Source organism: Rhyacophila brunnea, unplaced genomic scaffold, assembly GCF_057557595.1.
Source record: "Rhyacophila brunnea isolate RB1 unplaced genomic scaffold, BYU_Rbru_1.0 scaffold_3, whole genome shotgun sequence".
NCBI classification, from domain to species: domain Eukaryota; kingdom Metazoa; phylum Arthropoda; class Insecta; order Trichoptera; family Rhyacophilidae; genus Rhyacophila; species Rhyacophila brunnea.
The window spans coordinates 10,786,034-10,806,976 of NW_028232965.1; the positions used below are offsets into that span (position 1 = coordinate 10,786,034).

A 20,943-nucleotide genomic window follows, 5' to 3' on the forward strand; every position below is an offset into this window, starting at 1 on the left:
AACCCGCGCACGCTCGCACCAGAAGATCTGCGCTGAACCTGAAACAATTATCATACAAAACCATTAGTACCTATATAATTAATAATGTGCTGATTTTATGTGCGTATACTCTACGTCGAACAGAATATGTTCTATTTGTAATAAAGTAATAAATACAGTCGAACTTGGTCATTACGATCACGAAAATAGCGAGATCTCGGATGTAATGAGGAAACATTCGTTGACATTAAGTTTATGATTTTCTGCGTACATTTATTCACTTTTATAACGAGCTACTTCTCGGGTATATCGAGCAAAACTGTAAATGTGTCGATCGTTTAAAAACAACATTTTCGACCCTAAGCAATAAAATCCGACCGGACAGTCAACTAGACCGATGCCGCCGTGATCGGATTACGTTTATGACACTCGTTAATTGTCTAAGTACCTAATTGGTGTTTTCGTCGACAACATTGAAAAAGTATCCACGCATATGGTTGAAAATGCATGTAAAAAATCCAAGCTTTGTGAAGCCAGTAGGTACCTACCAGCGCCGGTGGTTCTGCACATCATTACAATAAGCAACTTATTTTGTAGTTTATGTATGCCATGCATGTTTCGGGGATTTCTACGATGGTTTTCAGATTTTTTTAATGTTCTATATAGAACGAGGCGCGAAAAATGTTGTGTAACAATATAACGAGTAATGCTTATAACGAGCAAATTCAATCGGTCCCATCTTCCTCATAATAACGAAGTTCGACTTATAAAAATTGGTAAGCCAAAATGAGGAAAGTAATTTGAAGATGTTGGAACTTCTTATAGATATAGAGCATTCTGAACTTTAGATATAACTTAAATGACAATGTCCCTTAATTCTTCTTGAATTAGTAACATCAATATATTATTTTGATTTGACTGTGTACGACGTAAATAATGAAAGTTGCTTAACCTGCCTTACTTACAAATCTCATTTTTAAAGTGTCTCAATTACGTTAGAAGAATGTGGAAGTGTTTTAGCGAACACTTGCGCATATTTCAGCAGCATAAGAAAGTAATACTAAAGTATTGTATTTACAATATACGACACAGGTTATGATAGTGTGCCCCGCGAGTTATGTACAGGAGAGCCGAGAAGTATTCCAATAGAAAACGAGCCGTCTCGTGAACCGAAAAAGTTAGGTAATCCGCTTGTTATACGCTATAGTAGTAATTATTTAATGAGACTTTGCAACAGACATAATATGTTTGCAGACAACTCACGGAGGCCGTCGAGATTTATTATTAATAGTGCAGTGCCAAATAATAAGTAATAATTGTTCCAGTATAGATCCAGACTATAAATGGAAAATAACAACGCTAAAACAATGTGTAGATAATTATATTACGCTTAACTTTTCCTATTTTATACTTTAATTTAGAAGACATTCGGTTATTATTGTCTTGGTTTCCTACAAAAACTTTTTCCATCCTGGACGATCCAGTGCCGACGCTTTCGAGTTGCTTTGGCCGAGAATTCTTAAATCTCTCATGGCGTAGTTGAGCCATTTCTATTTTGGCCGTCCAGATTTTCTCTTACATACATAACCAGCATTTTTGATATCTTATCCAGCATTCTATTCACGTCGGTGATCTCTGCATTTTGATATGCCGCGTAATCTTCTCACCGCCATTAAGAGTTTACATATCCATATTGTACCTCGATCTTAAAATGCCATTTGCTTTAACAGCCCCATAATTTTTCTTAGGACTCTTCTCCCAAATATATTAATTTGTCTCTCATTCTACTTGCTATTGTTTTAAGAAGCTGTTGGAGATCAAAATATCTACCACTTGTTGGTGACGTTGATTCGGCGATATGTTTCATCGGTTGTAGTATTTGTGCTGTGACAAGGGAGCCAATATAAAAAAAATAATCATATATTATAAATTATATAATATATATATGCGTGTGTGTGCGGGTGTGCGAATGTGCGGGTGTGCGAATGTGCGGGTGTGCGAGTGTGCGGGTGTGCGGGTGTACTTTATGAGAAAAAAAGGCATTAAAATACATATTTGAAAATAAAATTCTCTTAAGAATAGTTTAATCGGTTAAAAACGCACATCCGTACCAACGCTGGTCTTTTCTAATAATGTAAGCTCAATGTAGTAAATATATTAAGTCTGTGAATACATATCGTTTTATCTTATTAATGATATTGATTGTTTTTGGATTACAAAACTATCTTCAGAACAATTTATTGCAAACTTCGATGAGAAAACGTTTGCGTAAAAATTACATAATATATAACTCTTAATAAACTATTTCTTTTATCCAACGAATAAGACAATATTTGAGAATGTGACTGAGAAATGTGTGTTTTATCTAGATTATATTAAAGATAAATAATTTGAAAACATCTCATGCATACCTATATCCACTAGAAAAAATCTTTGTTTTATAAGCATTTCATGTAAGAATTTCTAGTAGTAAAATTGTCGTTATTAAGTAAGATACCCTAGCTTAATTGGAAAAGCATACTGGTACAAATCCAGCAGTTACAGGTTCAAGTCCCATCGAGTATCTAGTGTTGTCTAGTAGGTATATGTCAATATCAGGGAACTCAGAAATAATGGGGACTGAAACACTTAACGGGTAAGGAGTACCAGGTAACCGATCTCGAGTAAGGATTACCTAATCCGGGATAAACTTAAACACCTGTCAAGAATACGTCATACGTTGAATACTGACAACTGCTCTCAGTTTATGCATTGATGCTCATTTAATATTGGTATATTACATACACTATTGCATAATGCGTGTTTCATTTTCGTAGGACACACACAAAGCCCTGCATCAAAATGTGGCGTATTGAATATAGCCTATCGGAATTCTATGTATTATCTGTTCTGTGGTCAATATGCGTGAGATGTTTTCAAATTGTGTATGCTCAATATAACACTTAGATTACCGATTCTTTGAAAGAATAAATATGTGGTATTTTAATCATGCTAAGAAGGTATCCATATAATGTATGGGACATGTACTATAAGTAGGATGTGATCAGTTACAACAGTGTTCACATTTGCTAATCAACTTCATTGAGCCGGATACGTCATCATCAAGAATCAGGTTTGTCATATTTGATTAGCGGTGAATCTATCTGATGCTGTATTCATGCATGTGATTATTATATTAGTTCATATGTAGTGCGTAATATAATACTTCAATGAATATTAATTCTAAACTTATTAGTTTATACTGTGGGTGACGTTAATACTATTGCATAATTGTTGTATGTTTGGTTTGACATAATATACCAGATTACAGGAAATTACAATTTGATATCAGCGCATGCTTATCACGATTAAATAAAATCACAGTAATTTTATGTGATTGATAAAAAACATGGCGTGCCATTTTATAATTATCGCAGGATATTACTTATTCCTTTATATAAAACATGATAAAAAACTTTTACCAAAATGTTAACAAAAGACAACGTGTTAATTGTCACAGTTATGTCCTTAAATATTATAACAATAAACGTAGTAAATTCTTATACTTATATTGATCTTTATTTAGATGTAAATCGTTTAGCATATTGACGGATTATATTGAGTTTAAGACCGAATGATATATTATGTAAATCTGTTATTTTGTATTATAATTATATGCAAATTATGAGCATAAACAAACAGTATGTATAATACGATTATTATTATTACTACATTTTCTCCAAATTTTAATGAGATAAGACTAAATACGGTGATGAAATTTACTTATTTTAATATTCAATAAATGTCAAAAATACATGTAAAACACGATGTAATTTATGTTGTTTTTTAAATAATTTTAAATATTCAACTATCTATCATCTTACATGTTAACAATTTATCATTCCTGCCAAGCTTTCGTAACTATTAGAAAATCCGTACTTATGACTTGTATGCAAATTTACGAAAATGTGTATAATATTTGATAGTAATTATGTTAGCATACCTACATTACAATTTAAATAAATATGTCATTCATCTTTTGACTTTTGTGTCCGCGTTGTATAATTTTAAATATTTTAACCAGACATTTTACTTATTTATAAATTTCTTACATTTTAGATAATCAAAGTCGATTCTGAGTTGTAAATTAACAATATTAAATTCTATATTTGATAAATAATAAGCGTTTATTACCATAGGCGTAAGTGTGAAAAATGCCTTATAATTAGTTACTAGACAGGATTAAAAATCTTTAATAATTTAACTCAACAATAAATTAAAATTTATCAACGTGCATGACCTTCCCAATAATAAGTGGGTCCATCTTACAAAGCAGCCTGTACTCGGCTCAATTTGCATGCAGCATCACCGATGTGTGTGTTTTTTATTCAAATTTATTGCGCAACATAATTGTGTACTCGTTCATACATAACAACAAGACAACCGGTCGTTATTGAAATTTAATTATTATTATTCCTACCATAGCCACAGCCAATGATGGCGACGACTAAAAATACAACGCCAATGTGATATCTTGCTCATACGTCCGCGGAGAGTCCGTTCAAAGTCAGTGTTATCGAAAACACACATGTTGTGTCCGTCAGTAAAGATTGTACTGTTTATTTACTCATAGACTGTTTTGTCAAAACGTTCTATTTAAAAAAAAATCGAACCATAAATAATAATACTCTTTATAATTTTATAAGTGTCAAATTTAAATATCGAATACTACTTAAAATGGTGTTTAACGCCATTATTATGTTTATTTGGAATAGCAGTTATAGTGAGTACTCTAGATAAGACAAACTGACAGTTCAAATCATATTATTATTTGAATTAGACCATAATAATATAATAATAAACAATGGTGTGTGAAAGACCGAAGGATCTAGCGTACCCAACGGTGTGGAGGAGATTTACAAGAACTAGTAAACAAGATGGGTCACTTTTAAAGTTTAAGATACAAGATTGTCCTGAAGAAATGTTTGATGACCTTATGAAATTCATGGTTGAATTTTTTATGAAAGACGAGACTTGGAATCGAGCTATAGGTAAAAAGTGGCTTATTATTGTGTTGAATAATTATCTTAAGGTGTGTAAACGTGCGCGCGTTAATTCATTGTTTATTTGTTTTTTGTTTGTCACGTATTTATTAATCCGTGTATTTGCTTCCTTTGTGATAAGAGCGTAAACGATTCGCGTTTGTAATCGTGTCGTTAAATTTTACTCTACGACTGTATAAGTAAATAAGGATGTCGAAAGTCATAAAGTTAAACGAGATTTTTTTGTCTACCAAAATTATTCTCAAAAACAAACAGTAGTATTAAATTAATAAACATTCTACAAAAAATTGTTTCCTGTATGAGACGAATCGCATTAAATTCTAATATATTAATGAAAAATTCATTTATTATTTAATTAAATTTACCATACCCAAAATAGTGTATTTTATATAAATATAATATCAAAATCTATACCTACAATTATTAATAGTAAAAGCTTAATCACAAATATTTATGAGTGTATGCTTAATTGCGAAATCTTATTTGTTGTATGCTATAATTTGTTTCTTTTTTATTTAAAAATGGCTATACTTATTATTAAATTAGTATATTATAAAAAAAATTTTAGTCAACGTATTCATCCTTTTTATCCGGTATGACAATAATTGATAATCGATAGGTACTTTCTTTCGATATACGGCCCTTATTTAACCTCAAATATTTACCCTGTTATACAATCACACGTCATACAAAACCAAATTCGAAAATAACTTTGTCTTTTAAAAATAAATATCCTTAATTCCATTTTTTTAATTAGGAGATTACTTGCACTAAATCTTTCAATATAGAAATTACTAATTTTTCTGGAAATTTAATCAGATATTAATAAACCTCTCATTAGCGGAAGAGCAAATAATCAAGATCGATTTCATTCGCGTGCAAAAAAATATACACCAACATGCCAATTTATATGTAGGTATACAATACATATACCTATAATTGTTTTTGTTAAGCAGTATTAATTGTAAAACTATAGATACCTAAACTTCTTAATCGAAACTCGTAAATGTAAAATGCAAGAAAAATTTAAGTTAATGCTATTCATTGTATTATTAGGATATTACAGTGCGACGGGTTAACTCTGCAGAACAGATAATATGAATTATCATAGTGATCGAATGGATTTTTTTGTTCTCTTGCCTTATTTAAAACAAGTATCTTTCGCGCTATTTATTGTTCATAAAATCTGAATAACTGTAAATTAATTTTACTAATCGCTGCTTTCTATGCCCGCATCTAATTGTGATACGGTATCAATCAATTATATATCCCTCATCATATTCCACTTTTCTTAGTCCGTAGTTTTTCTTTCCCATATACATACACTTTAAAATATAGTCTATCTAGCGAGTATTCGGACATCGGTCATTAGTGGGCCTTGGGTAACACTCACACCATTTATCCAGCGGTTGTCCACTCGCTGAGCAACATAGCCATGTCATTTGAGTGCTAAGTGCCCTTTTTTATTTTTAACTATGTATAACTATTTACTTAGCAGGCATATTGTACTAAAATACAGTGGTCAGTAAATATACCTACATAGTTTATTATAAAGGACAACCTTTTAGTTTAAGCCGTAATATTTTAGATTTTTTTCAAAATCACATATAATCATTCATTTTCCATCTAAATCATATATTGTAAGTTTGAGAACCCGCATAATTATTTGTAATACAAATTGCGTTATTATACGTCATTATTTACGAGATATTTTATTTTAGCAGATAACCTGTAAAACCACGTAATAATATATATTATTGTGTTTTTGTTAGTGCATACATTGTTTCTTTTAACTATTTAGATATTATAGAATGCTGAGTCATTTCCTTTTTAACCATTTTATTTAAATATGAAAAGGTAAAATAATTTTTTTTATTTAGTTAAATTGCACTTTTCGAAATGTCAGATGTGTAATTTAAAGATTCAATTATTTAAAATATTGTCCCCTTCAAAGATCAAAAATTAAATACTTTTACATAATATTATTTACTATTATAAACGTCGCCTCATTCACCTTTCCATAACAGAATCTGTGTAATACTCTCTTTTAAAATGACTGAGAATATTATTGTACTAACCCACACCTTTTGGTGATTTCTAAAGAGATTCTACTAATTTATTTTCACTTTTTTGGGGTAAATAGCTTATGTTTGCGCGACATCAATTTCGCCTTATCTGAGCATTACATGGTAGGTTGAATGGCTAGAACATAAACGACGCACACGGGTGCAAAAATCCCTTTATTTATGTTAATCTGCAGGCTGTTGATAAGCAAATGTTTCCCTACAAGCTTTTCTCGAATTCACTGAAACACATTTGGTAAAGGAAATCTTGGGAAGGCGTTACTGCTTACTTTGTTAAGCCGCTCGTAAAATCTTAATCCTCTAATATAAACATGGCCGGAATTTTATTGGCATTGTAAATTTAAAGCGAAAATACTAAAAATCGCTTTTTAATGCCAATAAACACGACGTGAATAAACTGCACTTATTTTTATAACAACTAAAAATCAAGATCCTTACAGGTAGGGTACTTACATTGCATCGGACATAATTAATATTGTTATTAATACATACTTAATTAAAAATGCACAAAATATCCAAAAAGAATAACACTAATCACATCCGAAATATTAAATAAATATTATAATAATATATTATCATCTGAGTGTTGGATTGGTTGTTAAAACTTTGTTCTTTAACTGTACCTATTAATTTCTATAACATTTTAGTCAATAACTATTAAATCCAGCATATTTTGTTAATAAACTAAGGTTAAAATTTGCATTAGTAAGTTGTAAACTCGATAAAACCCATCAGTCGATATTAATGCGACAACCCATAGACAAAAATGGTTTTCTAATATTAATAATTAGAAGACATTTAGACAAATATTTGTCGCTAATAGTAATCGATTAATCGATAAGTATACTAATTTTGATACAGCAGTTATGAAAAAAAGGTTAATGTTTATAATAACTTTGGTCTAACTTGTATTTTTATTTAAAAAAAAATGTAATAAGTATAAGTACATACCAACACTTATATATTATCTAATAAGCCAATATAATTGAAAAAAAAATGGGTCGACGTTACTACTGTGATATTTTATAAATAAAAAGGTTAGGTAACTTTATTTATTTTCTTGCATATATTAGAAAATACTAACTGATAACAAGTATATTTCGTATACTTAAATTATTATGAATAACATCAAGTAAAATCTGAATATTTTAAAAAGATATAGTAACTACCTATAGGTATAATTAATTTTATAGAGTGAAGTGAAATACATGAATGAAAACTTACTATTAATTTGACGTTACGTATGTCTAGTACAAAAACAGGTTGAAAGTAATATTATTGTATCTATATTCTAAAGACAAAACGTAAAAATATTTCCGTGATTAAGAAATGTAATTTGCTCAAAGATGCGGCGTATTTTTAAAAGTGTCCCTAGAATTTTAAAAGAATTTTCTCAAGAAACTCATTACAATGAAGATATAAAATTAACATTACAGCCATACTAGGTACGGCATGTTTTATAAAATAAGCACACAAAGGCTGTTTACATCTCGAGAAACTTTTTAAGTGCCGCAACAGTGTTTTTCCTTAGCAAAGTCTTTGTTAATATGTTATTAATTAACTCGTAATGTGTTTCATTGTATCACCTCACACTGAACAAATTACTGTTATTCTGTGAAAATTTGACAACATGTTTTCTTAAAATATCTCCATAAGAATAGAACTTTAATACCATTATATCTGTCATGCAATTCGATTTATTATTATGTACGTCATTTATCGTCACCTCACTATTAAAACCTCGTAAATCCGATATTATGGAAAAATTAAGTTTGTTCGACAAAATTAAAAAAAAACATTTTAAATCATATTAATACCTCGGTTCTCTAGATTACTGTGTCCATATATTAACAAATTTAAAAAACTCGTAGGTCTCGTGGTTTCTAGCATTGAATTAAAACCTCTTATTTCACAACCAGTGTCAGCAGATTCATCGATTAGAGAGGTGTTTAAAATATTGTTTTTATTTCGTTTTTTACTTCCCCTCAACATTTTTCTCAAATAGACTTACGAGGTTTTAATAGTAAGGTGACGTTATACGTAATGTTAAAGCAGTTACATTAACGAAATAAATTATTATTGTAGATTTCATAATACCTAATCGCTAAATTAACTAAAATATTTAGTTTCCAATTCAATATTGTACAACTATAAAGGTAAAATATTCATGAATAATGTAAAACAATGCAGTATTATCTAACTATAGCCTGCCTTGTGCAAATGAATAAAAATGATTTTGAATAATTTTGAGAGCGCTGCTCCAAATTGTTTTACAGTTCTGGAAAACGAGTTCAATTTCATTGTAACGTGTACACATAGTGTAAACGGGAAACGGGTTTATTATCAACCAAAAAAATATTAACGGATACCGTGAGAAAAATTGAATTGTTTATTCCATACGTATTTTTTTGGACGATTCTTCGCATTCGTATTTACACATTTTATTTTGCTTACAATATATACACACGAAGTAAATTTTTAATACGTTACATTGGTATAATGAAATATTATATTACATATAATTAAAAATACATTCAAAGAAAAGAAACATAAAATTTGCAATTGAAAAATATAATTAATATTATTGTTTTCATAATCAAGAACTTGTAATCTCTCCATCGTAATATTTTCAATGTTTCTTGTCAAATAAATAGTATCTTATTTTTAGAAGATTTAATCTTGAAAATGAAAAGTTTTTTGGTGAAATATATTATTATTTATTATGATTACGATCTCAATATTGGTTGAATTAAAATAGAGATATATTTTAAATATACAGCAATGATAAACGATAGATAAGAATTTTATTGATTGCAGAACTGTCGTTAATCTAATTCAATTCAACTTCACTGTGCAATGCTCCTATCGCTAGTACAACTGTGATACGGAAAACTCGATACATACAATTTTTCGAATATGAAAAATAGATGCTTAAACTACCTACAGGGTGAGGGCCTGGTTCAGGAAATCCTGAACCATGAATCTGTCATGATAGAATGTTGCTTTCTCTTCTTCATTTTTAGCTGTGAAAATGTTGATTAACACAAATAAGTTTAATCGAAATATGAGTGTAGAATTCCGCATTTCATCAAATTGGTCCAACTACTATCCTACCGTGTAAACACTCTATTCCACATATGAAAAAAGAGCTATTACTTTAAAGTACGGGAATTTACATCTTCGCTTTCTCAAACTCCTGCACCAGGCTGTGAGTGATGCAATACAAATCAAGTGATATGACGAAGTTACGTGGGCTTTCTCACTATTAATTCGAAAATAGCTTTCACGTAAGCTGTTAAAAGGGTATACAAATAGGAATGTTTACTGTTTTCTTTTCAAAATTTTAATTAAATTAATTCATATCACATTACAACTCCACCCTTTAAGCTTAAGCGATCGAAGCGTTGAACATATTATTATTTTATAATAATGTTTATTCAATAAATTCAAAAGTTTAAACACATTAATGACTTCAAATATTGTTTTCGTGATTTGGTACTCAATAAAAAGCGTTAACGTATCATCAATCAATATTTATATTTTAATTAACTATTTCTTTTATTCAACGAATAATTCACAAGATTTGAGAATGTACTATTCTAATTATTGAACATACATAATTCAGTCGTAGCATAGTAATAATGCACAGGGCGCGATACCCAAGAGACACAGGTTCAATTCCTGCCGGGTGTCTTACTTTTTACGAAAATGATTTTTTTTTTTTGCTATATTTTCTCATGAGTGTTTTCAGAGGTATGAATGTTCAATATTTATATCTTAAATAATAACCTTTACATGAATAAAATAATTAAAATAAAAAACAATAATAGAAGTTCAAAATTTTATTTGGAAAAATTCTGGCCATATCAGTTATGGTCAGACTGGACAAAAGTGAACTATGGGTTTATCGCTAACACGTAATAGCATGTGTTTATCACAGGTTTTGCTGCTAAACTTTATCATATTGGTTAAATAGAATCACATTCATTCTAATGTGGCGAATCGTATGATACAAATGACATCCTCTGTGAGTGTCAATACATCGGTTGTGCGGAAGTGCTTTGCGATCTCATTTAACCTTTGGTATGGCTGTTGCGACCTGGTTTCTACTATGGAACATTATTAATTGGTTGATACAATTGTGAAGAAAGGGTCTCTTACTTATCATCTAAACTTAACCAAAGTAGTGATACTATTTATGCACAATCTAGTCTAGTGTATAATATTTATAATCAGTGTCTAAGGAAGTTACTCCTGGGATGATCTCAGTTCAACTTTCAAGGTTACGTTATGTTACACACATGGAAGTGTTTCGAAACGTGGAAGATAATGGAGATAAAGCATTCGAGGCGTGTATATTAAATATATACATACCAGTAGCGAAGGGTGGAGGTAGGCTGTTAAGATCCGCCATCAATAGTGCACATTAAACTTTGTTAGTCATACGTATTTATTTTATTGAACTACGATTACAATTTACAGATGGCGTTGGTTAGTTTTAAAAAATCAATTAAACCCTGTCTAAACTAAATCATAATAGTTTTGATATACTTACTTTGGGCGATACGACAAAATTGTGCACACTTTTTCATTCATACTTATTTGTTTTTATTGGATTTAGAATATCTATTACACATATTGTTGGTTCATTTTTTTTATTTCATTAAGCCCTGCCTAAACCAAACTATAATAGATAAAAATATTATTCTATTCATAAAACATCCAAAGTTATGTATGATTTAATTGCATAATTTTAGACATTTTATGGATAGACGAGTATTTTTTGACTATTGTCTACTATGGCTTGGTTTTAGCCGGGCTTAATTGAATAACTAACTAACACCATTTGTAAATTGTGGTCTTATTTCAATGAAAACAAATACGAACGACTGACAAAGTTTAGTGTATATTATTTATGGTGGATCTTAACAGCCTACCTCCAACCTTCGCCACTGATACATACAATGGAGAGGTTTTAGTGACTAGAGCAAGGAAAAAATCCTAATCTTCAAATAGATACATACCTACCACAAAGTAATAGCAGCGTTTTGGGCTTAATCCTTTTCTAAAATATTCTAAAGATAAAAATAAATTACTGTGTTTATAGATGGGTGTAGATTCATACAAAAATCATCTGAAAACACTGAGAATAGATTTATAACACGAAACGATTTCAAACTCAATTTTATTCTTATATATCACGTCCATGCAATTCACAGGTCACCAATTATTTTATAAATTTAAAACCGCATTAAAATGAATGTTACAGGTATCGAATTCGACGAATTGGCAGTAAAAGAGTTCTACATCTTCCAGTCTTCGTATCTGAAAGAAAAGCTCGTACAAATTTGTCTGTTTGACGATGATACTGAATATGACATGATAAACACTAGGCCGAAAATATTAGGATTTAATTTAATGCTGGTGTCAAGGAACGATGATCCACACATTGACTATGGTGTAGGTATAAATCAATTTTAGTAAAATAATTTTAACAACATATTATAATAAGTACCTACTGTGGTGGTAACTCGTTTTTTGTTTGCAAACATCGTCAAGGGTTCATAGAAATGTTGTATAGATTCATTATAAGTCACCTTAAACTTGTTTTTACTCAGCTCAAACTAATTTAGTAAGTAGGTATTTTTATTGCTTCTATAAAACCAAACGTATTCTTCAATATACCCATAGGATACTAGGATAAGTTTATATGACGTGGTACTTGGTATTATTACAACATCTGTTTTCTTGCATTAGATCATGAGAACTTTTTATCATATTAAAATAGTTTCGTATGTATGTAATTTACCATTTCTCTTCTAAGCAGGAATGTTAAGTTAATATGGCCTCCAACATGGAAGTTACATCACACTTTTTTTATGAGAAATGGCTTCCAAAATAACTAATCAAATCATTACCTATCAAAATCAGTTGGTAATTGGATTTTTTTACATTGTCCATTGTTTTGCTTATATTGAAGTTTTTTAATCTACAATTCATCCGCTTTAAAGTCACATAAAACTTAAGTACTGCATTAGTATGAATTTATAGTAGTAATAAATAATAATATACCACAAGGGCTATTAGATTACATTTAATGACAATGAATAGTAATGTTATTTTATTGCTATTATGAACCTTGGCAATATTTTTCACAGCGGCTAATGACTGAAAAACTAATTTGTGGAATTTAATATTATTATATTGTAATAAACATTATACCATTATACCTGTATAATAAAGTCGAAATATACGTAGATTAATAATTATATTTAAATGACAGGGTAAGTAATTGCCAGATATTTCATTGTGAAAACAAATATATAGGTACTGTTTTTCTTATTACCCAGAACAAGTTCTATGGGATTTTTTTTAGTCAATTTACTTTTTGCACACCACATTGTGAAACATTTATGTTGTGAGAAATCTGGCTATCCACATTATGGACATTAATATTTTTTATAATTTTTCTATAATTAAGAGTTGGTTATTAGCCATTCGCTCAATTCATTGCATCTATGATTTCAATCCAAATTCTTACATACTTACTCATATTTATTGATGAAAGTGGCAAGTAAATTTGGAAAGAGCGATTAACTAGAGAAGAGCGGAGGACCGGTCAGAGTGGAGAAGTCTACTTGAGGTAGGCTGTAGTATCAGAGAAGAAAAAGAAGCAATTGCGGGGATTAAAAGCGAATATTATAACAACTGTTTCATATTCGACTTTCAAACCATTTTTAACAAATTTGTTTTGGGTTCGATTTCATAGCGCTGTACCTATATGGTGTAATGCTCGAATCCAGGGAGCGGGTCAGTACCGAAGGGTGGAGGTAGGCTGTTAAGATCCGATATAAATAGTGCACACTAAACTTTGTCAGCCCTACGCATATGTTTTCATTAAGGGGGGACATGCTCAGCGTAGGTCAAATGGAGCTTTTGTTCTATTTTCAAAGCATGATCCTGGACATTCCTTAAACGTTGTAGATAATCTATTTACATAATTTTGAAGCCTTATCATCCTTTATATTTATTTTAAAGATTTGATGACTGCATAAAGTATTTTTATTACGTTAAATGGTATTCTTTAAAAACCCTCGCTCTAATAGTAAAATGATGTTAACGCGTGTTTGAACATGTACCGTTTAAAAAAAATCGGTAAGGCACATGTTCAAACACGCACATTAACATCATTTTACTCCCTATTTTAATTATAGTTTGTCAATTTACGACTACGGCCGTATGTTGTAGCTTAACTACTGGGGAATGCCAAAAGAAATGGCGTATTTCAAAAAAACACTACTTTATTCTTAAGTCAATAATTATTATAAAGCAATCATTATTCATAGGATGTTTATTACACTTGAATGGTCAAAGACATAGCTTATAATCAGTATCTTTATAATTATCTTCAAATGTGTTAATCTTGCCCATTTTTTGAATAATAAAATACCTAATTCTTGTCAAATTTAGGATCACAGAGATTATCAATATAATTTTTTATCGTAAATATTTCACTATAATAATGTCGACATAAATTATACTGATGGTTTTATAAATGCGTTTAAAAATTAATAAATGTAAAAAATCTTAACACCACTGCACATTTATGTACTGAAATATGACTATATTCTAAAACATTAGAGCGCGAGTTTTAAAAGAATACTATTTAACGTAATAAAAATACTTTATGCAGTCATCAAATCTTTAAAATAAATATAAAGGATAATAAGGCTTCAAAATTATATAAATAGATTATCTACAACGTTTAAGAAATGTCCAGGATCATGCTTTGAAAATAGAAAAAAAGCTCCATTTTGACCCACGCTGAACACGTCTGCCCTTAAACTAAGACAACAATTTGCAGAGAGTGTTGGTAGTTTTTTAAAATCAACTAAATCCTGCTTGCCAAACCACAATAGTTTAGGCATGCTATGGGCGAATGGCATAATTTTAGATATTTTATAAATATACAAGTATTTTTGACAGTTATCTAATTATGGCTTGGTTTATACAGAGTTTAATTAATTTTAAAAACTAACCAATACTATCTGCATATTATATGTACCTAGTCTTATTTCAATGAAAACCAATATGTATGACCGACAAAGTTGAATGTGCACTATGTATGTCGGATCTTAACAGCCTACCTCCAGCCTTCGCTAGTGTTATATATAAATAAATATACATATGAATATGAACATAGTTAAAAAGTAATAGCGAAAGTAAGAGGAATAGCGTATAGCGGAGTGCCCAAACCACCTGCACGATAGTATTTTTCTGCTGTATGTTCTGACGAACGCATTTTAAAGCCGCTATTGGTTGCAATTCCAACCCATACGGTTCTACCAGCAGTGCAAATGAAATTAATTTTCTTTTAAAACAGTTGTTTTCATTTCAGTTCACTTCGAAACCAATAACAAAATTATTTCAACTATTTGATGCGACTCACGAATGTAACGATGTTTTTGAGCGCTTTAATGCTACCGAAGTATTGGGTGATGCTGGGCTATCAGTGCATCCAGATTGCCGGGGATTAGGAATCGCCCACGAACTTCTTTACGCTAGGTGAGAATTGAAAATTTCATTGTGTAATATTCCAAAATGGGAAATTCTTGAAGTCATATAAATGTCACTCACCAACACGGAAAACTAACTCACGCTTACGCATGCAATATTTTAAATGTTCTTATGTACCTAATTAATATGCGTAAACAATTTTTAAACCGTTTCCAAACAGTTTTATGTGATGTTCATAATAATATATTATTGAACATACATAGTTTTGAAAACACTTTTGAGAAAATATGTTATTGACACCCCGCAGGAATCAAACCGCATCTCTCAGGTATCGCGCCCACGCACATATTCCACTATGCTAAAGGAGTGTCTTACATTTTTCAAAAAGATTTTTTCTGTTAGTAATAATATATTTTCTCAAAAGTGTTTTCAAAATTATTCAATTTAATTTCAATTACAATTTATTAGATCAGTAGATAAATTAGATAGGTACAAGGAAGTACACCGGATGTATATTCAATAATTAAAATGTTACATTCTTAAATCTTGTGAATAATTCTTTGAATAAAAAAAATAGTTAATTAAAAATGATATATTATTATGTTCATGCAGAGATGCATCTTGGCTTGGATTAGATATAAAATATCTAAAAATCGTAAATAAAAAAATGTTTTCACAGTTTTCAAAGACTTTTCACAAAGCGTCTTTTCACGTGCATGGATTTACTTGCAGCAATAGTGTGTATTTTAAACTATCTCAATAATAACTGTTTTCAAGTAAAAGTGCTGGCTGTCTCACCAATCTCAATCTTCAAGAGTAAGCGAGACGCGTTGTTGTCATTTTATTGTCTAGTTGACAGGTCGTAAAAATCAAATTTATCCTCAAAACGAGTCTACATGGTGTAGTTTGTTTTTTTTTGCGCAGGCGCAGATATCGAATAAGTCCCAAATGTCGCGTGAAAAGTCAGAAACTTCCGAACGTTTTTGATTCATGCATGCAATCTTGCAACTTGCATAATAATATATGTTTATACGTGCATTTTCTTGTTATGGCCGGGATAATACGTATCTACCGTCAGCAGTACATCCATGCACGTGTAAACGGGGTATTAAGATAAGTTTTAGCACCTATTAAGATACGGTTTTAAAATAACTGCTAGAAATTCTTTACAATATATATTGTCGTATCGCCGAATACCTTTCTGTAGATATAAATCTGATTATATTCGTATAATATTAATGTATGATTCAATTAATTGGGTTTTAATTTAACGCAATAACATCGTAGAGCTCTTTACGATGCTAATGTGTTAACTCAAAAAGAAAGTAATTAATTCAACTCTATTTAATTACTATTTATATGATTACTACTTCATTATGTCATATTCGAACTTCACAATCAAAATTTCGTAACACTAACCTCAATCCAGCGCCACTTTTTATACCTCTTACGTCTTAATCTTAATCCATCAACTTAACATCACAATTATATAACTCTATCGTAGTATTACTCAGTGCACGGCAATGATGTCATCATTTCAAAGGATATGATATGTGCCTCAGACACAGTAGAGGATCAAGTCAAGTGGAGGACCTGAGCGGTAAAAATTTCGGGGCCCCCAAATTCAAGTTAGGAAAAAAAGTTTTATACATAGAAACTCTCATTAATTTATAACAATAAAATATAAGAAAGGTAATAGAAATAAAATTAAAAATAAATAAACAAATTTTTGAAATAAATTTCAATTATTTTGGCAGTGTCAATTCGGTTTAAAATTTCTTGCTCTATATACAAAATGGCCATACTATTTAATCTTTCTTCTCCCATAGTACTTCTCAAATATTTTTTACACCCTTTATACAATCTTTCACCTGACACATTAGATAAGGGGATTGTTAAAAAAAAATCAATAATATTTCTACATTTGGGAATGTGCAGGACATAGTGTTATCTTTAAGAAGTATTAAAAAATGGTCAAAATTTTTTAAAATATTGGTTAAAATTTTCCAGCGATGGGTAGAAGCAGAAAAAAAATGTGAATAAATTATGCACAAACCTAAAATCCTGTATTGGAGCGCTACAACTATCCGCAGCAAAATGTTTAATTAAATTAAAAAAATGGTTTGCACACGGAATAAAAATTGCACTCGAACTATAGACATTCCAAGATCTCGGGGCCTCTTGGTACGAGGGTGGGTCAATAAGTCCTTAGAAAAGCCGACAAGTGGCGCGACTAGTACTGTAAGCGGTTTGTTTTCATGCAGCGGCACTACCGATTCAGTATGCTGCGAAGTTTCAATCAGATTGGTCGGGTTGTTGTGAGTTTTTCGTACATTTAAAAAAAAAAATTGCTTGTGGAAAATGGAAAAATGGAAAATGGAGAAAATTGAGTTTAGAGCTGTTATTAAACATTTTAATATAAAAGGGTTAACAGCAAAGGAAATAAAAAATGAGTTGGATTTAGTTCACGGCATATCTGCTCCTTCACTTGCAACTATTTATAACTGTTTAAATGAATTTAAACGTGGTCGTACATCAACAAAGGATGAACCACGCTCAGGACGTCCTGTAGAGGTGACTACACCAGAAATGATCAATAAAATCCACGATATGGTGTTAAGTGACCGAAGATTAAAGTTGAGTGAGATAATTGAGGTTACAGGGATCTCAAAAGGTAGCGTCATTTCTATTTTACATGACAAATTGGGCATGAAAAATATTTCTGCAAGATGGGTGCCGCGTTTGCTCACAGTCGACAATAAACGCAATAGGGTGGTGGCCTCTAAAGCCTTGTTGTCGCTCATGCAACGCAATCCGGATGAATTTTTTCGTCGCTTTGTGACTGTAGATGAAACATGGTTACACCACTATACTCCCGAGACGAAAGAACAGTCAAAGCAGTGGATTGCGAAGACAAACCATGTCCAAAGAAGGCGAAAACCGTAAAATCAGCTGGTAAGGTTATGGCTACTGTATTTTGGGATGCACGTGAAATTATTTTCGTTGACTATTTGGAAAAAGGAAAAACAATAACAGGGGATTATTATGCATCTTTATTGGACCAGCTAAAAAACGAAATTGAAGAAAAATGGCCTCATTTAAACAGGAAAAAAATCCTCTTTCATCAGGACAATGCCCGTGTTCACACATGTTTACGATCAATGGCTAAAATTGAAGAATTGAAGTTTGAATTGGTCGACCACCCACCGTATTCGCCAGATTTAGCCCCCAGTGACTTTTTCCTTTTCCCAAACTTAAAAAAATGGCTAAGTGGACAACGTTTTTTTTTCAAATGAAGAAGTCATCGATCGGACAAATGCTTATTTTGAGGACCTTCCGTAAACTTGTTTTTCTGACGGTTTAAAAAAAATTGAGAAACGTCTAACCAAGTGTATTGAGCTCCAAGGAGATTATGTTGAGAAATAAAAAAAAAATACAAAAAAAAAACTGTTTTAATGCTTTTTTCTAAGGAATTATTGACCCACGCTCGTACCTCCACTTAGTTCGCATACCGCTAGACCCGCCCCTGCTCAGACATCGTCCTTATTACAATATTAATTAACTAATTCACCATCCGGCATCTGATCTGGCATTTTATATTAATATCGTTAAATTTTTTGTTCCAGGGTGGACATGTGTAAGGCGGTAGGACTTAAAATTATGTATGCGACCTTCACGTCTTCGACGTCGCAAAAAGTTGCGGAGAAATGCGGATTCGAGACCTACTATGAAACTTCATACGCCGACTTCGAAAAGAAAACTAATTTCGACTTTAAAACTGACTCACCCAGTTTGAAAATCATGGCGTATATCGTAAAATAGGAAGTCTCACTTTAATATAATATTAATGTAATCTAGAGGCTCAAAATAATATTTTTTTATGTCGTAATAATATATTAAAACTATGTAAAATCGTACCTGGGACGATATATCAATATATTCTTATGAATGAGTTATCACAACCCCCCCCCCCCCCCCCCAATCGTCACACTTTGTTACAAAATCTGTTCTGTCTAAATAATGTCCCATTTTTAACTTCACTCCCATTCGTTGAAAATGATTTCAATATACTTAATGTTCTCACGGAATATTATTTATTCTTAGATAGAAATGAGTTTATATATTTTTGATGTATTTCGACGTCTCTCCTTCCCTATTTATTTTTCCTTCATCATAACTCATCACATTATATCAATACTATTATACAATACAAACTACAATGTATCTATATATATATATATTCAAATTCCAATATATCTTCATAATTTGAAAAAACTTCCGATATTTATTATGTATATCTACCAGAAAAAATCTTTTTAAAATATATGACGCCGAACTGTACTCAAACCCATATCCACTGAATTCGCGCCAATGTTCTTTATCAATTGAGCCACGTGCATCCTATCTAATTACGACATAATTAACCAGTAGATTTTACATTTCTGAAGCGCTTCACAAAATATTTTTTTTCTATTTAGTATAAATTATAATATAATCTGAGGTTTTTTTAAATTATGTATGTTCAATAAAGAATGTTACACAGATACAATTAATTGAATTTTTGGCCGAATTAAAAACATAGTTTATCAAATTGATTATGTATTTAATTTATTTACATTACATTCAAGAAGTATCTACCTCATGGCCCCCACTTCCTGAAGCGGGCCCCCAGGCTATGATCTTTGGCGAGCCCCCCTACATATCGTTAAGCATAACGGCAGTGTGACGCTCTACAGTAGCGTTTTCCAAATGGTGTACTCGGTAAAATTAATATTATTTAGTGTTTTTTTGTATATTTTAATATATCCATTTGAATTATGGAGTTGTAGAGTATCGATACACAATTAAAAATTGCATTGTTCAACCACATAATTTTAAATAATAATATTATTGAAGGAAAATAGAAACTTTTTTTACTATTAGAGCAAATTTGTGATGTGCGTTTATCTCACTTATTTGGTCGACTTGCCACGCCGGGCCTCTAGGCTAGAGCCCTATCAGCCCCCCCTTGTGAGGGCCATGACTACTTTATATGAAAAATAAATAGAAATAAGTAAAACAATGTAAATAGTGTAAAATCTAGTGTAATAAAAATATTCAATCAGTATGGTAAATTTAATACATTATGATTAAATTTTTGAGTGCGAAGTAGTACCTACCTACAACGAGTAAGTTAAATAAACCTCAGCTTTAGAGCCAACGTAAACTTGACTAATATCACGCAAGTGGAATTATACTCACACAGATTAATTAATGTCACCAATGACGGGATGTACCATGGAGCAATAAATGACGAAATAACATCACAGGATTGTTTGAAC

General features: G+C 30.9%; 1 protein-coding gene across 1 annotated transcript; it reads left to right on the top strand.

Annotated features, from left to right (window-relative positions):
* Positions 1–4,542: 4,542 nt before the first annotated feature.
* Positions 4,543–20,643, top strand: LOC147067870 (arylalkylamine N-acetyltransferase 1-like). Its single transcript, XM_085952174.1, has 4 exons — positions 4,543–5,009; positions 12,375–12,565; positions 15,504–15,670; positions 19,249–20,643. Exons 1-4 carry the CDS (start codon positions 4,823–4,825, stop codon positions 19,442–19,444), a joined length of 741 nt encoding a protein of 246 aa, XP_085808300.1. The 5' UTR covers positions 4,543–4,822; the 3' UTR covers positions 19,445–20,643.
* The last annotated feature ends 300 nt before the right edge of the window (positions 20,644–20,943 follow it).